The sequence below is a fragment of the Marmota flaviventris genome, chromosome 6 (assembly GCF_047511675.1).
Source record: "Marmota flaviventris isolate mMarFla1 chromosome 6, mMarFla1.hap1, whole genome shotgun sequence".
NCBI classification, from domain to species: Eukaryota; Metazoa; Chordata; class Mammalia; order Rodentia; family Sciuridae; genus Marmota; species Marmota flaviventris.
Window position 1 is genome coordinate 145,726,468 of NC_092503.1, and position 17,687 is coordinate 145,744,154.

The window sequence follows — 17,687 nt, forward strand, 5'->3', positions numbered from 1 at the left end:
CAATGTGTGGATGTCAATGTGATAAGATGCCAAGACATCTTATTACAGGATAAGAGACTTGAACATCAGTAAATGTGCTTTAAATACTCCATCTCAAGTTGAGGAGGGCTTCCTGTCTTTCGTTGGCTGCAATTTGAATTTTACCTCTCGTGCTCTGTAATGTACAGACTGCCTGGAAGGTATTCCATATGTTAGGTAGGAAGGGGGAGCTGTGGTGAGCCACTTCCTGTGAGCCCGCTGAAGCTGTTATTTGGTGAAATTTTAGTGCTTTATGAGGACTGGAAGGTTCTAAAATCTAGGATAGCTAGAGTGCTTAGTATTTGCAATTTTTATTGTCTTCCCTGGGTTTTGTTCTGTTTGAACTTCAGGGTAGGGGATAGATGCTATAATCTGACTTGGGACCCTCTTGTTGATTTTGTGAATTGATACCACCCATAGGTGAGTTTTCCTCCTGATGGCCACCATCTGCTCCTTGGGGCTCTGTGATTTCACCACTAAATTTACCAGGCATGCAAATCATAACCTGTAAAATCCCTCATTGCATCCAGAGAGCCTTTCGATTAAGAAAGGAGAGAAGGAAATGAATGTTTATTGAGGGTCAACACCAGGATAGATGTCCCAAGTCCATTTTTATTATCATCTCTTCTCCCCATAACCCTAACACAAAGCAGATATTGCACCCTCGATTTGCATAAGAGGAAACCGAGCTCTGCAAGGTTGAATGACTCACCCAAGATTGAAAGTGTTGTGGAAAGGGGGCGCATTGAATCTAGAATCTAGAAGGCTCACATTCCTTCACGCTGACATTTTAGTAGCCCCCTAGAGTACTTTGGGCTTTCTTCCTGAGACCACCTTCTCTTTGAGCCATTTAGGGTTTGGGGATGGTGCCTCCCTGGTGGAGCGTACTCGGTGTCTGCTGGGAGTGTGGCTTGATGGTTGCTGCAATAGCCCAAGGACTGTTCCCCACATGTGGGAGGAAGGCGAGGGTGGAGCCCCCAGCCCCACTACCCACAGCGTGCAGGCAGTGCGCAACAGAGCTGTGCAGGGCTTCTGCAGTAGCCGTCATGGTCTTCTGCAGCTGGGATGCACGCAGGTAAACACAGGGGGTCTCCGGGCCACCAGATTCATGACAGTGCTCCTTGCTGATGACATATGCATCATTGCTCCCATTGAGTGTGTGGTATGAGCCTTGCTCCCAGGAGGAGGGCACAGTGGCCCACAGTCAAGGGGACACATGCCTTTTATGGCTTTTCCCTCACTCCTGCCACCTCTACCTGTCACCTGGTGAGCCATGTTACTGAACAGGACAGAAGCAGGGGTTTGGCTTTAGCGGCCCCTTCAGGAAGCCACACCCAAGACCGTGGCCTTGAGAGCCTCCGCGACCAAACCCAACAGGTCACTGTAGAAGGAGCCCCCTGCAGCCCCACCTCCACACAGAGCATCACGAAACAAGTCCCCTGACTGTCACGTGTGGAGGGGTGTCAGAAAGTTAATTTGCAAAGCAGCACTCACATGTGAGGGTTTTCTTTCTGAACGGGTTCATCCGAGGGAGGACAGGCTGCCGCTGCTTTGATTGGATGCTGTGGGATTTGGGGAGACTCTTGAATGAGGAGGCAAGCGGAAGCTGGAGGGTTATTATAGGCCTATGAGTCACAGGGGCTGCAGGAAAATGACGTGGAGCCTGCCTTCGAGTGAGGGCGGGCGGGTGCCAGGAGGCAGCAGGCAGAGGAGAGGAAGGCGGGTGGGGAACCAAGGTAGAGGAGGGTGGAGGAGGGTCAGGGACCCACCGGGTACTGTGTGTATATGTGCAGGATTTAAGGAACTGGCTTACCTGGTGACGGAGGCTGGCAGGTCCAGAGTCTGCAGGCTTGAGGTCCAGGGAAGAGCCCATGTGGGGTTCAAGTCTGAAGGCTGCTGAGTGCAGCAGGAGTCCATCAGGAGCCTCTGCTCCGCAGCCTGGGCTCTAACCCATAGCAAGGTACATGGAGGCCTGCGGTAGCAGGAAAAAACCAACCCGTAAACTCATCAGGGGCCTCGCATCCGCTCCTGGAGCCTGGCCCGCACTCTGTCTCAATGTCACCTCTGCTGGTCCACCCAAAGAGACCAGGCAGTCAGCCATGCCACAAGATTAGCTGAGCACTAGCATGAACTCGGGCAGTGGGTCTTAAGAAGACGCAGTGTTAAAGCAGCCTGGAGACCTCAGCTGCTCCATTTCCAAAGAAAATCAAAGGAGAATTTCCATACATCAGGAGTCAAGGTGGTGTCCCCCTTTGGCTGCCCGTCGGAGTGACCTGGAAGTGTTTTTAAAACTCCCTGTGCCCAATCCATAGTCCAGATCACTTAGGAATCTTTGGAGAATCGTTGGAAGAGGGTTCTGAGCAAAAGGATCTTCACAAGCTCCTCAGTGACTTCAAATATGCAGGCAAGGCTGGACAGTCCTGCCATGTGCCCGTCTTGATCCACATCCATGGCTGTAACAGAATAACACAGACTAGGTACTTTATAAAGAGTAGAATTTTATACACTGGTTTTGTGGCTCAGTGGTAGAGCGCTTGGCTTGCCTAATATGCACAGAGCCCTGGGTCTCATCCCGGCACTGCCAAAAAATAAAAATAAAAAAGTAGAAATTCATCTGGCTCATAATTCTGGAGGCTGGGAGGCTGAACACTAGGGCACCAGAATCTGCTCAGCCTCTGGTGAGGCTCTTCTTGCTGTGCCCTAACACGGCCCAGGGCATCATGAGGCGAGCAAGTGGGTCAGCTCAGTTCTCTTCCTATATTTATAATGTCACTAATGTCACCGTGAGGGTCCCTGACCCCATGACCTCATCTAATCCTAATTGCTTAGCATATGAATTTGGGGGGCTAAGTTTCTAACCCATGAACTTTTGGGGTACACATTCAAACCATAACGACCCCTTAGCAGCATTTAGCATTTCCATTTCCCCTCACCGGTCTCAGCCATGCAGAGCCTACGCTTGGCTCTGAGCTACAGCCCCAGCCCCAGCCCATATTTCTCCTACTAAAGTTTCTGGGGTTCAGGAAGGAGGTGTTTCCACAATAAGGAGGTTTCCCTGAGCCTGCGCCCCTCCCATATTGGCTCGGAAAGCCTGAAAGGAAGGTGCTTGACGTTTTGACCTTGGGTTTTCAAACATCATGAAGGACACAAACAGGATTTGATTCAGCTTGTGTTGCATGGGAGAAGGGCCAGCCGAACTGAGCTCCGGCCTCCATTCTCTTTGGGTAATTCTTCGTTGAGAAAACCCATAAGATTCACTGAGCCTCAGTTTCTTTGTTCTTGACATTGTCTATCTCCTAGAGATGTGGCGAGGCCCAGAGACAAAAGCCCACCCTGCAGAGGGCACTCAGGAGTTAGCACACATTACAGGACAGACAAGAGGGAAGAGTTAAAAATTGGAATTTGGTAAGCCACTGACCTTGGACCCTCAATCTCCTCGTTTGTCAAAAAGTGGACGAAGGAATAATGTGTGGGGTTGAGAGGTGGGTCCTCCCTCTCCCTAGATGCATGTTCACCTGGAACCTCAGAAAGTGGCTTTATTTGGAAACAGGGTCCTTGCAGATATAGTCAGTCAAGGATCATTGCGGACCCTGCATCTATCTAATGACTGGTGGTTTTTAGAAGACAATGGAAAGGGAGATTTGGACAAAAGTTCAGAACTCCTGTAAGGTAAGAGACAGACCTGCAGGAAGGAAGCTTTGTGAAGGTGGAGGAACAGATAGGAATGATGCTGTGATCATCCAAGGATTGCTAGAAGCTTCTAGAAAGGAGGTTTCTTCCCTACAGCCTTCAGAGTAAGCATGGTGCTGTGGACACTTGATTACAGACTGTTAGCCTCCAAACTGTGGGAGGCTGAACCTCTATTTTTTTAAGCTGTCCAATCTGTGGTAGTTCGTTATAGTAACTCTAGGAATCTAAAACAAATAATAAGAGCTACACTACTTCCAGGTTATTGTAACTGTAATTAGGTTTTTGCAAAATAATTAGATTTGGTAATAAAGTTTTAGCTAAATGTTCATTTGAGGTTATTTAGATGGTGGGTAAGCGAACTAGTGTGATGATAGTCCGTGCTAGGAGTACTTAGAGGGTATCTCAGGAGTGATGGTGTGAGGGGTGAGGTGAAATGGCAGGCGTGGAGTGCAGGAGGGGGCAAAGCAAGATGCACTAAGGCGGTAAGTGACAGCAAAGGGCATCTCCGTCCACCTACCAGGGAAAAGGGGTCTTGTCCTTGGTCCTGTAACACAAGCCAGGCCCTGGAAACAGACATGCATCACACTCGCGCAACAGTAGCTTAGAGTTTCGTTGGCTCTCATCTGGGGATCCCCTAGAGTTGTGTTTTCAATCTTTTCTTCAATAAGTAACCACAGAACCAAGGTTCAAGAGCACATGGTGTTTCCATTAAGCCCACTGGACTGGACAAGTCAGTTTCCTTTAATATCGGCAATACGTATCCCCTAGGGGTCCTCGTGGGACAGATTGCCTTCTGAAGTAGCAATTACCCATGGTTCACTACCATCAAAAACATGAAATGGAAATCCCAGAAGTAAAGAGCTCATGAGTGTTAAATGACGTTGATTATAGTATATTGTTATAATTGTGCTATTTTATTATGAGGGATTGCTGTTAATATCTTATAGTGCCTTATTATAAATTAAACTTTATTATGGCCGTGCCTACGGGGTACCACTGGATACGGGGCACCACTGCACAGCCACAGACACCATCCCTGTCTTGCAAGCCTCGGTCTACAATGGCTCCCAGCTGGGCTTAGAGTTCATCATTGAGTTGGGGGTTGTTTCTCTTGACTTGAGGCTTACAAAGTTGTCCACAATGCCGGGTGCGGAGACCCTGACTCAACAATGGTTCTCTTGGCTTCTTCCTATAGGTTTGGTTGGATGCTACAAGGTCGTCACGGCAGAAAAAGCCTGGCAGAGGCCATGCTTGGCGGTGCCAACACGATCTCTTTTACGATACAGAGAGTTTTACTTAACCGTGCCACTTTAAAAATTGGAAAAGTTGAGTTGTTGCGAGCACATAGAACGACAGCCTAATTGCCTTTTAGGATGTCGTTGGGAAAATCCTCATATGGAATAAAGCACGTCTTGTCTTTGAGTTTTCAGAATCGCCAGGCGATTCCCAACAAGGTAAAGGCATTCGGCATTTGTTTTCCTAGCCACAGCGTCTCGCTTCATCATTCAAATCTTAATAAAATTTAGTGTTGAGTGAAAACAATCCCTAATGTGTAACCAAATATATCTGCTCAGGCCAGACTTAAGCCTCAGCGGAAGGCTTGGAAGCTCTTGTAGTGGAATCCATCTTTCTCTTCCCCTGTCAGCATCTCAGAGGAGCAGGGTCTGGAGGAGCAGCTGCTCAGAGTGAGCTGGGACGACCAGGCAGCTCTGCTTTACCAAAGCTGCCGTGACACAAGAGGACGTGGACCTCCAAACTAATGCAAATGGCCAGGCAGGGACCACTGTGTCCCTACTCTGGCCATATGATGCACATGGCCAGAGCCACACACACAGTAGGCACTTTACAATTATTTGTTGAATGAATGGAGGAATTCTTCGGTGCAGAGGAGTGTAATGTGGTTCTGCTCCTTGAACTAATCCATTTTGTTTCATCATCCCAGATGTGGAACACCAATCAAAACTTAAACGTAGAGTGTCATGTAAAAACAACATTCTCACATATAATATGGTTATGTTATAACATGCTAATGTTAATATTAATCCACATTACACAAGCTCTAGATTATTTCCAACCTACTTTAATGCATTTGTATCAGTTTTATTGATACACTCACAGAACTGAAAACTTGGGACTTCATGGATTAAGTAGAACCCTGTTATCACCAAAGAAGTGCATTATGTTTAACTACACCATTAATTAGATGAGGATGCCCATTTAATGGTCACAATAGAGTTCAAATAATGGAAGAGGAAAGACTGTGACAGATAGAACTTGCAACCTTGATGTTAAATGAAATGGGTCAAACTCAGAAGGCCAAAGGTCATATGTTTTCTCTCATGTGTGGAAGCTAGAGAGGAAGAAGGAGAAGAAGGGAGGAGGTGATCTCATGAAAAGCAAAGGGAGATTAGTAGAATAGAGGGAAAATTCTAGGGTGGGGAGAGGGGAGGGAGGAGGAAGTGCTGGGGCGAAAGTTGGCCAAACTGCCCTTGGAGGAATAGGGCTGCCAAGATCACTGACCAGCTTAATTTTGGGGGGTGCTGTAAAATGCCTCAGCTCTTTCAGGGAGGGGTGGAGGGCTGCCATCTCCTGGCAAAGTGCACAGTGAACAATTGTAAATTAGGTGACATTTGTCCTTAGAGCCAACCCCTTCTGTCCCCCCTATTCCTTACAATATCCTCATTTTCCTACTCCTAAGACTACTCCTTCCCATATTAAAACACACTTACAAGTCACCCCACGTCCCTCACCTGTTGATGAACATGCATGAGTTTCAGCCAACACATCACTTTTCTTGGAAGTAGTTTCATGTTCAAATTGTCTTTCCATGTAAAGTGGGAGACTTTATTCCTAGCAGAGGATTTCTTCTTTCCACATTAGCAGAATATTTGGTGTGCAGTAAGAGCAGAGGTTTTTTCAGGCCTCTGAAGACTCACATGGTGGCAGAGGCTGATGGTAGTACTGTGATGGGGTCAGACTAGATCACAAACAAGACTTGGCTTCCGTGTGCTTCCTTCCCGCTAAAGGAGGCACGTTCCTGGGTTGGACCCAGCTAGCTGATAGGCTCTGTTTTGGGGAACCAGGACCATCCACACATCCAATCTGGAGCTCTACCTGCATGTGACCCTGATGCTCAAGGCCCTCATCTTTCTTCCTTATTGTTATGGTTTGGATGTGGTGTCCCCGAAAAGCTCACATGTGAGACAATGCAAGAAGGCTTAGGGGTGAAATGATGGGGTTATGAAAGCCTTAACCCAGTAAGTGAATTAATCTCCTCATGAGTGGTAACTGAAGGCAGGTAGGGTGTGGCTAGAGGAGGAGGGCATTGGGGATGACTTTGGGATCCATATTTTGTATCTGGTGAGTGAGTCTCTCTGCTTCCTGATCATATGTGAGTCACTTCCCTCTGCCACACTCTTCCACCATGATGTTCTGCCTCACCTGGAGCCCAGAGGAATGGGGCTAGCTACTCACACGCTCTGAAATTGTGAGCCCCTAAATAAACGTTTTCTCCTTAAAATTGTTCGTCAGGTCTTTCAGTGACAGCAATGAAAAAGCTGACTAAAACACTTATTGATTTATCCTATGTCCCATTCTATCCATGTTCTCTCCATGGCAAAGTCATGTAAAACTGTAATTTGATCACCACTCTTAAAGGAAATCTGGTATTGACGGTGGAGAGAGGACTTTTTCTTTTTTTTGAGAGAGAGGACCTTAAATGTTACTGTTCTCTCTAATGTTGGGGACCTCAGCTTCCAGGGAAGCCTAAGGTAGATGGTATTTGGTAATGAAGTCTATAAGAAGCTGCAATTCATTCTCTGGTCAGTTTATATCCTCAGTACTGTCTAGCGAAGTGGAATTAAGCTTTCTTGGGGATAAAGATAGGTAGACCTGGCACTTGGCCTCAGGAGTTTGCCATCAGGCAGGATAGAATGGGGGATCCCGAATGCCAGGCACTTGCTGCCACCACTTTGGATAATCTTATCTAATCATGGTAGATATTGTAATCTTATCTTTGCAGATAAGGAATCCCAGCTCAGATAAGCAAACTGTCTTCCCCAGGTCCAATACAGAGAAAGAACAATGGAGACAGAATGGGAACGTAGGTCTGGTCAGGGTCTCCAGTGGGCGTTCCCTTTGGCCTTCCACACCAGGAAAGAAACTGAGGCCCGGGGGAATGTGCAGACAGTGATGTGGACGGTGTGGGAGTTCGGGAACCCTGGAGGGGTACAAAAAACTTTTAGGAGAGGGGCTCAGTGGCCCTCAGGTGAAGTCTGCAGCCAGGGACAATGACTGGTTCCTTCCACGGTAGATTAGCTCAAACAAGGGCTTGAGAGTAGGATAACTATGTGCTGGGGCCCAAAAGGGGGGACCCAGAAGAGGATGAAGCCATCCCTGTGGGGCCACCTCCTCTCTCACTCACCGTGTGCAGCTGTGGAAAGGTGAGTGAAATGCAGGAGGCCGTGTCCCTCTAGGGAGAGGACGATTGCTAGGAGCCATTGCCTCTGGAGTAGGTTGTGGGGGCCTCTGCTCAGAGGTCCGGGGCCGCTTGCCGGAGCCTGCTGAGGACGGGGCGGACAGGTGAGGGGGCCAGGTGGTCCTCCTTCCCTCTCTGGAAGCCTGGCCAGTTTCAATTTACATAACAGCTTAATCCACAGAAACAGGAGCCAGAGGCAGGTTCTTCCTCTCTCTTTTTTTTTTTCCTCTCCAAGACACGGAAACCTTTATTTTCTCCCTACACCACAAACCAGTGCTGTTAAATAATATTGGATAATTGCACCTGTCGTGCTCCCCATATTGTGCCGAAGAAAAATAATTGCTGGTTTTCTGCTTTGCCGTTTAGCTGTGACTCCGTCATTTGACTCGGAGCATGTCATTTTCTCCCATTTTAGATTGCCTACAGTCAAACTGTGTGAAAGGACTCCCAGATAGCGGCCCTGCGTGTGTGAGTGGGCGCAGGCCTCATTCAGCAATGATTTCTAATTTATACAGCATTGAAAATCCACAGCTATAAATAAACAGTTCTGACTGGCTTTGCTGCCTACTCAAATGCTTTATTAAAAAAAAAAAAAAAAAAAAGCCATGAGAAAGGAAAACAAGACTGGGGTTGGAGTCAGGTTTCTGGGCCTGGGAGGGAAGACAGGGCACTCAGCCCTGGGGTGGCTCAGGGCACCGCCTGGGGCCTTGGGGGAGGCCTGGCCTAGTCGCACCACCCTCCTGGCCCCCCTCACGCTCCCTGGGTGCGGGTGCAACATGTTTGGGGATTACAGTATATGAAACTGGCTTCCTGTTATGACAAATACTGCTAGCATGTAGGTGCAGAGCTCAAAATAGCTCAGGAAATGTATGGCCCTCGCGGGGAGGAAGAGGTGGATGAGGTCTTCTACCCAAATTCAAAATCGGTTTCACATGAGAGCAAGCCACCAGAAAACAGAGGCACAAGCCTGAGCCAGTCCTTGGGGGTGGTGCCGCTGCTGCTACTCCTGGTGTCTGGGCGGGGGAGAGTTTCCGACCACTGGGGGGCCCCTGACCACCTTCTCTGTGCAAGATGTGAATGCATTGTTATTTTTAATAAAGTCCTTCAGATGACCAGTTACTGCTTTGCTCTGTAATAACGTTAGAAAGACAGGCTGCAAAATCAAATATCCTTGTAAACTTGGTTCTGTCATTACCCTGCTCTGAACCCAGATGTGTGTTGGAGACAAGCTATTGAGGACCCAGGGACTGGTCACATCTCTTCCCAATTCTGCCTGTGGTCCCATGTTGGTAGCTTGAAAAAGGCCCCCGTAGAGGGACAAACATGGTGTCCATGTCTACGTCATGGAAATGGGCAAACTCTATAAATCAGGATTTTACAACTCTTTTGCCCACCTCCCCCGCCGAGAGTTGGTTGTTAAACATTTACCACCACTTGAAGCTTCATTTACTCATTGTAAAGGACATGTTTTCTACTTACAAAATAAGGACATGTTTTCTACTTACACAATTTTGCGAGGCTAAAATGAATGAGGGGGATTGTAAATTTCATGACACTATAAATCTTGCTGGTATCATGGTTTGGTTTCTATTATTGTCATTTTGTAATTACAAGGGACTTAACCCAGTCCTGCACAGGCAGCAAATACTGTATATCTTTTAACACGTGTTTAGTCCGTGTTCATTACAGGTGGGTCACTGCTCATCTTTTCTCAAGCTACAGCTGGCCCACGGAAGCTCTTGTGTGCCGGTCGTGTACGTGCTCAGTGGGAAGTGGCTCGGAGATCTCTGCTGTGGGAATAGATGTACTTGCACAGTGACCAGTCATACTGCAACCAGGGTTTAATTTGGTCCTGGGATAGCAAAGCCACAAATAGAAATCTGCAGCCCCATCTCAGCCAAGAGCTTACCATGACCGAGAAGTATGCACCCGAGTCATCTCTGGGTGTGGAAAGTTTGGGTGATCCCCAGCAGGCATTATGGTGGGGGTATTTCCACTGTGGCAACTGCTTATGGGGCCTGCTGAGACCAGGTCTCAGAGCAGTTAAGAGGCAGCAGCAGGTGTGGGAAGAGGTGCTGTCCCCAGCTCTATCCCCAAAAGACCCAAAGTTCATGTTTATGAGCAAGGAGAAGAGAAGTGGGGATTGGACAGGTGTCCTGATGCCTGCCCGCGTCTTTCCTGGGGATGCATGCCCTGTTGGAATGTTTTTCTCTCTTCTCTAAAAGGAAGACTGTTTATGGTGTCCATTTTTACCAACTTTCTCCTATAGACTGTCAGATCATCCTGTCTTTTTCCTGCTCTGAACCCAGAGTGTGCTGAAGACAGGCTCTTGAGGACCAAGGGGCTGTGTACCTCTCTCCCCAGCTCTGCCCTGGCCATACTCTGCAGTCCATATCCCGACCCTATGAGCCCCGACACACACTAGAAGGCTCAATCATGGTTACCTACCAGTGGACATTGGCCATTTGTGTTCTTTTTTAAAATATGTCTATAAATAAAGGCCTAGAATAAAACCACTTGGAAAATTAAATCAGGGTTCAGAAATCCTTGTTAATCACCTTACAATCAACAAAGTACTTTTTACCACAGGCATCTCAAAAGACCTCATTATTGTATTACTCCCTAAGCATAAAGCACAACATTTATTTGACAAATTAAACAATATTTGAATGGAAGAGATTTTGATAATGTCATTATGCTCACAGTTCATTCCTGTCCCAAATGTTTATTTCCAAAAAGGACCAATTTCCAAATAGTTTATAACTTATTTTCTCATTGTCCCAACTAATTTGCTATGATACCAGGTAGACAGAACTTTTGGGGCAACCACCTCCCTACATTTCTAAATCAAGAAGAAGAGAGAGAGAGAGAGAGAGAGAGAGAGAGAGAGAGAGAGAGAGAAATCCACAAACATAACTACCTTACTAAAATACTTATTTTTTAGAGAAAAAGGAATTACTGGAAAATGGCCCAGAACCAGAGGTTAGGAGATCTGGGAGACAGAGCCATTATCTTCATTTAGATACTTTGACACAGGTAACTTCTCTTCTGAGTCCTCATTGTCCTCCTTTGGAAAGTGAAGAGTTTGGAGGACCCTAAGTTCCTCTCCCCTTCTCTACGTATTCTTTAACACCAATTGTATGTGAGATTCTTTGGTCTTTGGCCAAATTTTGACCCAGAAACCATCATCCTCTGTGGAGGTCAGACACAGGTAACAAATTCTTAGATGGCAAGGAGTTGTTTGGGGCACGTATAAACTTTCAAAGGACCAAGAATCCTCCAGTTAAGCTATCTTCATAACCTTCTTACTACATTTGAACATCAGCCTCTGTCCTGTCCACCTTCCTATGTTATTCCATCACCTCCCCCACAGAAATAATCATAATAAATAATAATAATGATAATATGAGAGAAAAAATCTCTCATGTTTTCTTCCTCCTCGGTCCTTGGAACCTGGCACGTAGTCACTTCCTCTTCATCCACGGCTGCATCATGTGACCTGAACAAACAGAACATAGACACACCTCAGGCTTTGGGGTTTCCCTAAGAGGGATTCTCATGAGGGTAGAGATCCAGCCTGATGGGGCAGCAGTGGGAAGTCAAGTTCTGAAAAACAGCCCACAACTGCCAGGGCAGGAAGCCAACTGCCCCCCTCCTTTGATGGTGCTACTGCTGTTGGTAGCTCTGTGTCTGAGGCAGTGGTCACTGCTGCTTTTGGTGAGTGCAGGCTGTTCACATGTGCAAGGGCAAATGCTGAGACCTCAGAGATGGAAAGGAAGGGACCACGTCCAATTAGAGAGGAGATGGAAGAAGGGTGAGTCTCCACCTAACTGGGGTCAATTCTACCACCTCTCACCAAATCAAATTATATCAACCCAGGTAGAAAAGTACTGACAGATGGATTCTTCTCTTTTTTTTGTTTTTTGATTTTGTAAGCACAGTGAGGGACCTTCTTCTACTGAAAGCATAGCATTCAGTTTCTAGAATGACATCCATTCAATCAATCAGTTAGTACCTCCATATTGATTGGTCATGAATCTTTGCATCAGCTTTGAAATTGGTAAGATTATATTAGCTCATTATCTTTCCTGCCATTTGCCAAATACTTTCAATCCTACTTTGAAAACTTTTCTCAACGTGGTGTCTTATCCTTCATTCTGGAAATTAGATCCCCTGGAGTTTGGTTTGGTTTTACCATAGCAATCTCATGCTCCTGATTCTAGGCCAAGTTTACCATTCAGACCCTCCACTTTCACCAGTTTTATCTCTGATAGGAAACATTGAATATCTTCTGTTCATTTTATTTTGTTGGAACTCCCCTTCCTCAGAGGCTTCAGTGATTGGTGACATAAAGACCTACTTGTGGCCTCTTTAGGCACTCTGATTTTCTAGAACTGCCATCTCCTGATCACTCAGTCTTAGGACCACTCTTGTTTTCATCCCTCTCAACAAGGGTTGGAGGCCAGAACTCTCCCTTGTGTTCTGTTCCTCGCCAATCCAGCCACCCCGACAGTGTCCCAGCGTTTATTTAGTTTTGCAGGGTAAACATACTTCTTATTTATGTTTCCACTTATTTTCATCTTGATGTGAAACTCCCACCCAATTAGGTCCTGCCTAGGTTACACACTAACTGTAATCATAGCACCTTCTCTTTTCTGCAGTGCCTACTTTGGGCCTTTAAGGAGTCATTTGTAAACTGAGTAGCAGCTCTATACCCTCCCGTTCAAGAGCTTGGTCAAGATGAACTTCCCTCAGCAGTCACTTTCTTGATCATGCTGTTTGGTAACCCAAGCCCCTGAGGCTAACTGGGATCATGACCTTCCTGCTTAAAGTCCAGGTGCCAGGGGCTGGAGATCCCTCCATTTAGGAAACACAGCAGAACAAGAAGGTGTGAAGTTCTGACAGAAGAGGAGAGAAGGACACTCCTTCTGGTAGATCAGAGTCTCCTCTAACCAAAACCAAGCAGTTTGGTGGAACACCAGGAGATTCCCGTCTACCCACTGCTGTGGATGGATGTGGTGGCCTATTGTGATTAAAGCCTTCGTCCCCACTGTGGTGATGTTGGGAGGTGGCGGTATCTTCTGGAGATGGGGTCTAGTGGGAGAACTTAGTTCATTGGGGGCTTGCCCTCAGGAAGCAGTTCTCATGGGACTCAGAGGTAGTAGCTCTAAGAGCCTTAGCTTGGCCCCACTTGGCCTTCTCTCCTTTCCTGGTTTGAGCTATAACCTCATGAATACTCCTTTACGTACACCCATCGTGATGCACTGCCACTTGCTTCCCCCATCAGAGACCAAACCAATGGGGCCACCCAGCTTGGACCTGGAGCCTCCACAGCTATATTATAAATAAACCTTTTCTCTTTGTAAAGTTAGCTGCTTCAGGTACTTCATTACAGAAATGAAAATCTAACTAATATCACTAATACGCTAGAAAGGCACCATCCCCAGTCTTTTGTGTTGAGCTTCAACAATAATTTTATTATGTAGAGATTTAACATGTATGAATACCTCAGAAATTTGTTTTTCTTTTTGCTTCAAACAGGGTTGGTATGGAGTGGGTCCTTAGTTTTGAATTCTCACAGAGCTGAGCAGTTTCTAAATTTCTTAAGTCATCTGAATTTATCTCTCTGTTTCTATGGTACATGGGAACTGTTTACTTAGTAATAGGTCATGTATCTAAGTAAAACAGAGTTTATAAAATGGGTTTCAATCTCTGGGAAATAATATTATTTGTTATAACATTTCTTGATTGAAGAGAATTTTTTCCCAGTAAAAAGTCTGCTAGTTGGAGGCGATGGATTAGATCCATCCCCTACTTTATAGTTCTTTCTTTACCCTCCATCAGATGTGCCAAGGGCTAGAGAGATTTTAGGCCAAAGATTCAATGTTCATCTATTGGTGTGTCCAAGAAACCATGTTTTAATCAACATTGATATAGGTACCATGTATAATTATACTGTATTACTCAATAGGCAGAACACAGGATAAATAAAACAGTGTTCTCAAAGATTTACAACTATGAATCTATAAATACAAAAGCTTCTGAAGGTAAGTTTTTGTTGTTTTATTTTATTGTTGTTTTATTATGTTTTTAGGAAAATCCTAACATAATTCTTTTCCAGTACCATCATGAAGTCACTTGGCTAGACTGATTTTCAGTGTATCAATTTATGATTGTCCTTAGGAGAAAAAGCATCCATGGTCTTGGGACCTGACAAAGGATAGTTTGATCCCTGGCTAGTGGCCCTAAGGATATAGGAAGAGGGGGTGTGGCCCTTGCCTGGGTCAGGTGGGAGGAGAATCTGCCTGGGGCCCATCTAGATGGTCAGACAGTGTAGGCCAATCTCACAGTGATCTGCCAGGACAATCAGACAGTGTAGGCCAATCTCACAGTGATCTGCCAGGACCGCCGCTTCCCCTGTCTGTTCCATTGTTTTCTATCATTGTTTGAAATCAATTCCATGCTGTAAAAGCAGAACTGGAATCTTTCTTGGTGGGTGGGTTATTTTAATAATGACTCCAGTGCAAATAGCATTTGTATCCCTGGCTCTCAGGGCCAGACTCTGCTACTGTGGGCCCTGGGAAGACTTCATACGCTTGCCAAGTTTCCATTGAATTCTTGGTATCATTTTCTTGTAACTGTCCTTCTTGCTCTCTTCCCACTTACCCACTGACATTATAAACGAGTGGGGAGGAGTTGAGCAGATGTTTAGCAACTGTGGCCCTGACATAATTATCTCCCTTGGGAGGCCTCCAGGGTCCTAGTTTTATAGAGACTTATCCTCAGACCAGCAATGGTCTCTCTGGGACACGCTTTCAAAGGGCAGAATCCCATCTGTATCCAAGGTCTACTGAATGAGAACCTATTCTGTAAAGATCTCCAGATTTTCCAAGATCTTCGTTTTAACACTAAACAGAGACACATACTGGTTTGAGAAACACTGCTTCGTAACAGTGACTCTTGACCCTGACTGCAAATTAAAATAACTGAGAAGCTTTAAATAACACCCCTGTTAAATCCCCATATCTCCGGAGATGTGGACGTAATTGGTCTGAAGTGGACTTGAGACTTAATATTTTTAAGACAGCTTTAGTGTTTCTATGATGTGAGGCTAAGGTCGAGAACTACTGTCACAGAGATACCTGGCACATTTAACTGGTCACAGCTGATAGTTTGCCTGGTATCCTTGACCACTTGATGCAGGTTGGTGGCACCTAGCCAGGTCACACACTCTCAGAATTTCAGAGAAAGAGATTCCAATGAATTCTAGCTTCAATCGGCATGACCCCTTTCACACTAAGTTCTTGAATCCATGCACCATCTCTATCCATTTGCAGGTAATTAGTGATCGTTACTTTAAATCACCTTCAGCTGGGAAACTGGTAATTTATGCATAAAGTGGAGGGGAAAGGTGGGAATACCCCACAGAGGAGAAAGATGGTGATTTTGGTGGGGAGATTGAGACCAACAGCAATGGGGACAACTCTTGCTTGTAGGCAAGTCTTTTGATACTCAGACAGTCATCTAAGGACCTCCGGGATCTTAGAAGAAGGGTGTAAGTGTTATCTCAATTGTGAAAGGAGAAAATTGGCACCCAACACTTTGAGTGCCTTGCCTAGACTCTTGGTGACAGGGCTAACGTGGAACCCAGGCAGCCCGACCCCAGAGCTTATCTCCCAGCCGCTGCCCCCCACTGTCTCACAGAGGGTCTTCTGTGACTTGCTGCTCTCACCAAAGAGCTCCGACTGCAGAAGGATGAGAGCAGAGGATTTCAGTTTGGATTTGGACAGACAAGGTGACCACCTCTCTGTTGTCATAAATCCAGAACAGGAGATGTGGAGAGGGACTCACAGTCAAGGGAACCAGATGACGGATCGTTGGGCCTATGACAATCCAGATGTCAGTAAGGACACTGGCACAGCCGGTGGTACTAGGACCATCCCAGACAAACGGGCCTCTTGGCCACCCTGCCGAGATGTCCGCCTGCCTTGGAAGAGTTGAAGTGCGTTCCCTTAGGTGGGTCTGAGGCCAGGTGAGGGACACACCCCGGCTCTCTCCATCCCCTTTTCCAGGGTCTCCCTTGGACTGCATTGCCTGCCCTCACCTGCATCTCTTCTTCAGCAGCTCTGCAAGCGGAAGCCCATATCACCACCTCCCATACCCCTGAGCCTCCTGGTCCAGAGCCCTCACCTACAACTAGTGGAGTCACTCCTTGTCTGCTGTCGCTGGAACACCTCTGCAAAACGCCCCACTTCAGGCCTGGAGAGGAGGGCCTCGGATATCCCACACCGCTCTGATGCGTGACTGGGAAAGCTTACGGTATGGACAACACAAGCTCCTCATCCTTCAGAAACCCAAGGACCATGTAAAAACAAAACCCCAAGGCAGAGGTTAAAACTAACAAACAAACAAACAAGAACACAAAACAGTAGCAGTACAATGTAAGTCTGGCATTGGGAGGTACAGGGGAGCCATGGAGCATTTGGGAAGGACGTCAGGTCCAGCCTGGGCAGAGCAGGGAAGGCTTCCCGGAAGAGGTGACCTGAAGTGAATGAGGAGGTGAGACCTGGGAAAAGACTGGGGGTATGAGAAAGAAGCGCACGGAGGGCAGGAGCAACAACAGGGAAGTAAAATAAGTAAACTGATGCTGCCGGGGCCCAAATTAAGAAGAAAGTGAGAAAACACGAGACGGGGACTGGGTCCCGGAGAACCTGGTGTGTCGCACGTTCTAGGGGCTGGCCTTGCTTCTGTAAATTGGGGGATTAAAGTGTGGTGGGCAGAGGAGGACAGGGGGTTGATCTTTGGGTCGACATGGATCAACAGACCACTCTACTTGGTTTTTAGCAATTTAAAAGCATTCGCTGCCATTGCAATTTTGAGGGGTTCGGTTTCTCTTTTAACTGTTATTTAATTATTTGCAATTAATAAAGATCTGTTTGGTATTTAACACATTTCACTCATTCTCCTCTTCTTTTTAAGTTTATTTATTTATTTTTTAATTTTTTGCAGGATGGGGGAGGGGGTTGAACCCAGAGATTCTCTACCACTGAGTTCAGTTCCCAGCCCTTTTTATTCTAAAGCAGGGTCTCACTAAGTTGCCACGGCTGGCCTTGAACTTGTGATCCTCCTGCTCCAGCCTCCAGAGTCACTGGGATTACATGCCTAGCCATCCACTATTTTCATAAGGAGATAAACATATCAAAAGAGAAGAGACTACAGTCCTATCATTCACGTGACCATCTGCATTTACACAAGCATGTGAGGGTCCCTATATTGGCTTATTTGTAGTGGAAAATTGGAATATAGCACCTAAACAATAGGGCATGCTAGGAAGAGCTTTGTGGGGCTGGGGCCGTAGCTTGGTGGTAGAGCGCCTGCCTCGCATGTGTGGGGCTCTGGGTTCAATCCTCAGCACCACATAAAAATAAAAAATTAAAGACATTGTGTCCATCTACAACTAAAAAAAAATTTAAGAAAAAAAAAGAAGAGCTTTGTGTTGAAA

The 17,687-nt window shown here is 46.3% G+C and overlaps 1 protein-coding gene across 1 annotated transcript in view; it reads right to left on the bottom strand.

The window, feature by feature from the left end:
• Nucleotides 1-11,437: 11,437 nt before the first annotated feature.
• Nucleotides 11,438-17,687, bottom strand: part of Adtrp (androgen dependent TFPI regulating protein) — a 155,383-nt gene continuing 149,133 nt past the window's right edge. Inside the window, exon 7 of the mRNA XM_071613980.1 lies at nucleotides 11,438-11,684. Within this exon, the coding sequence (XP_071470081.1) occupies nucleotides 11,650-11,684 (35 nt within the window). The 3' untranslated portion in view covers nucleotides 11,438-11,649. The remainder of the gene's footprint in view (nucleotides 11,685-17,687) is intronic.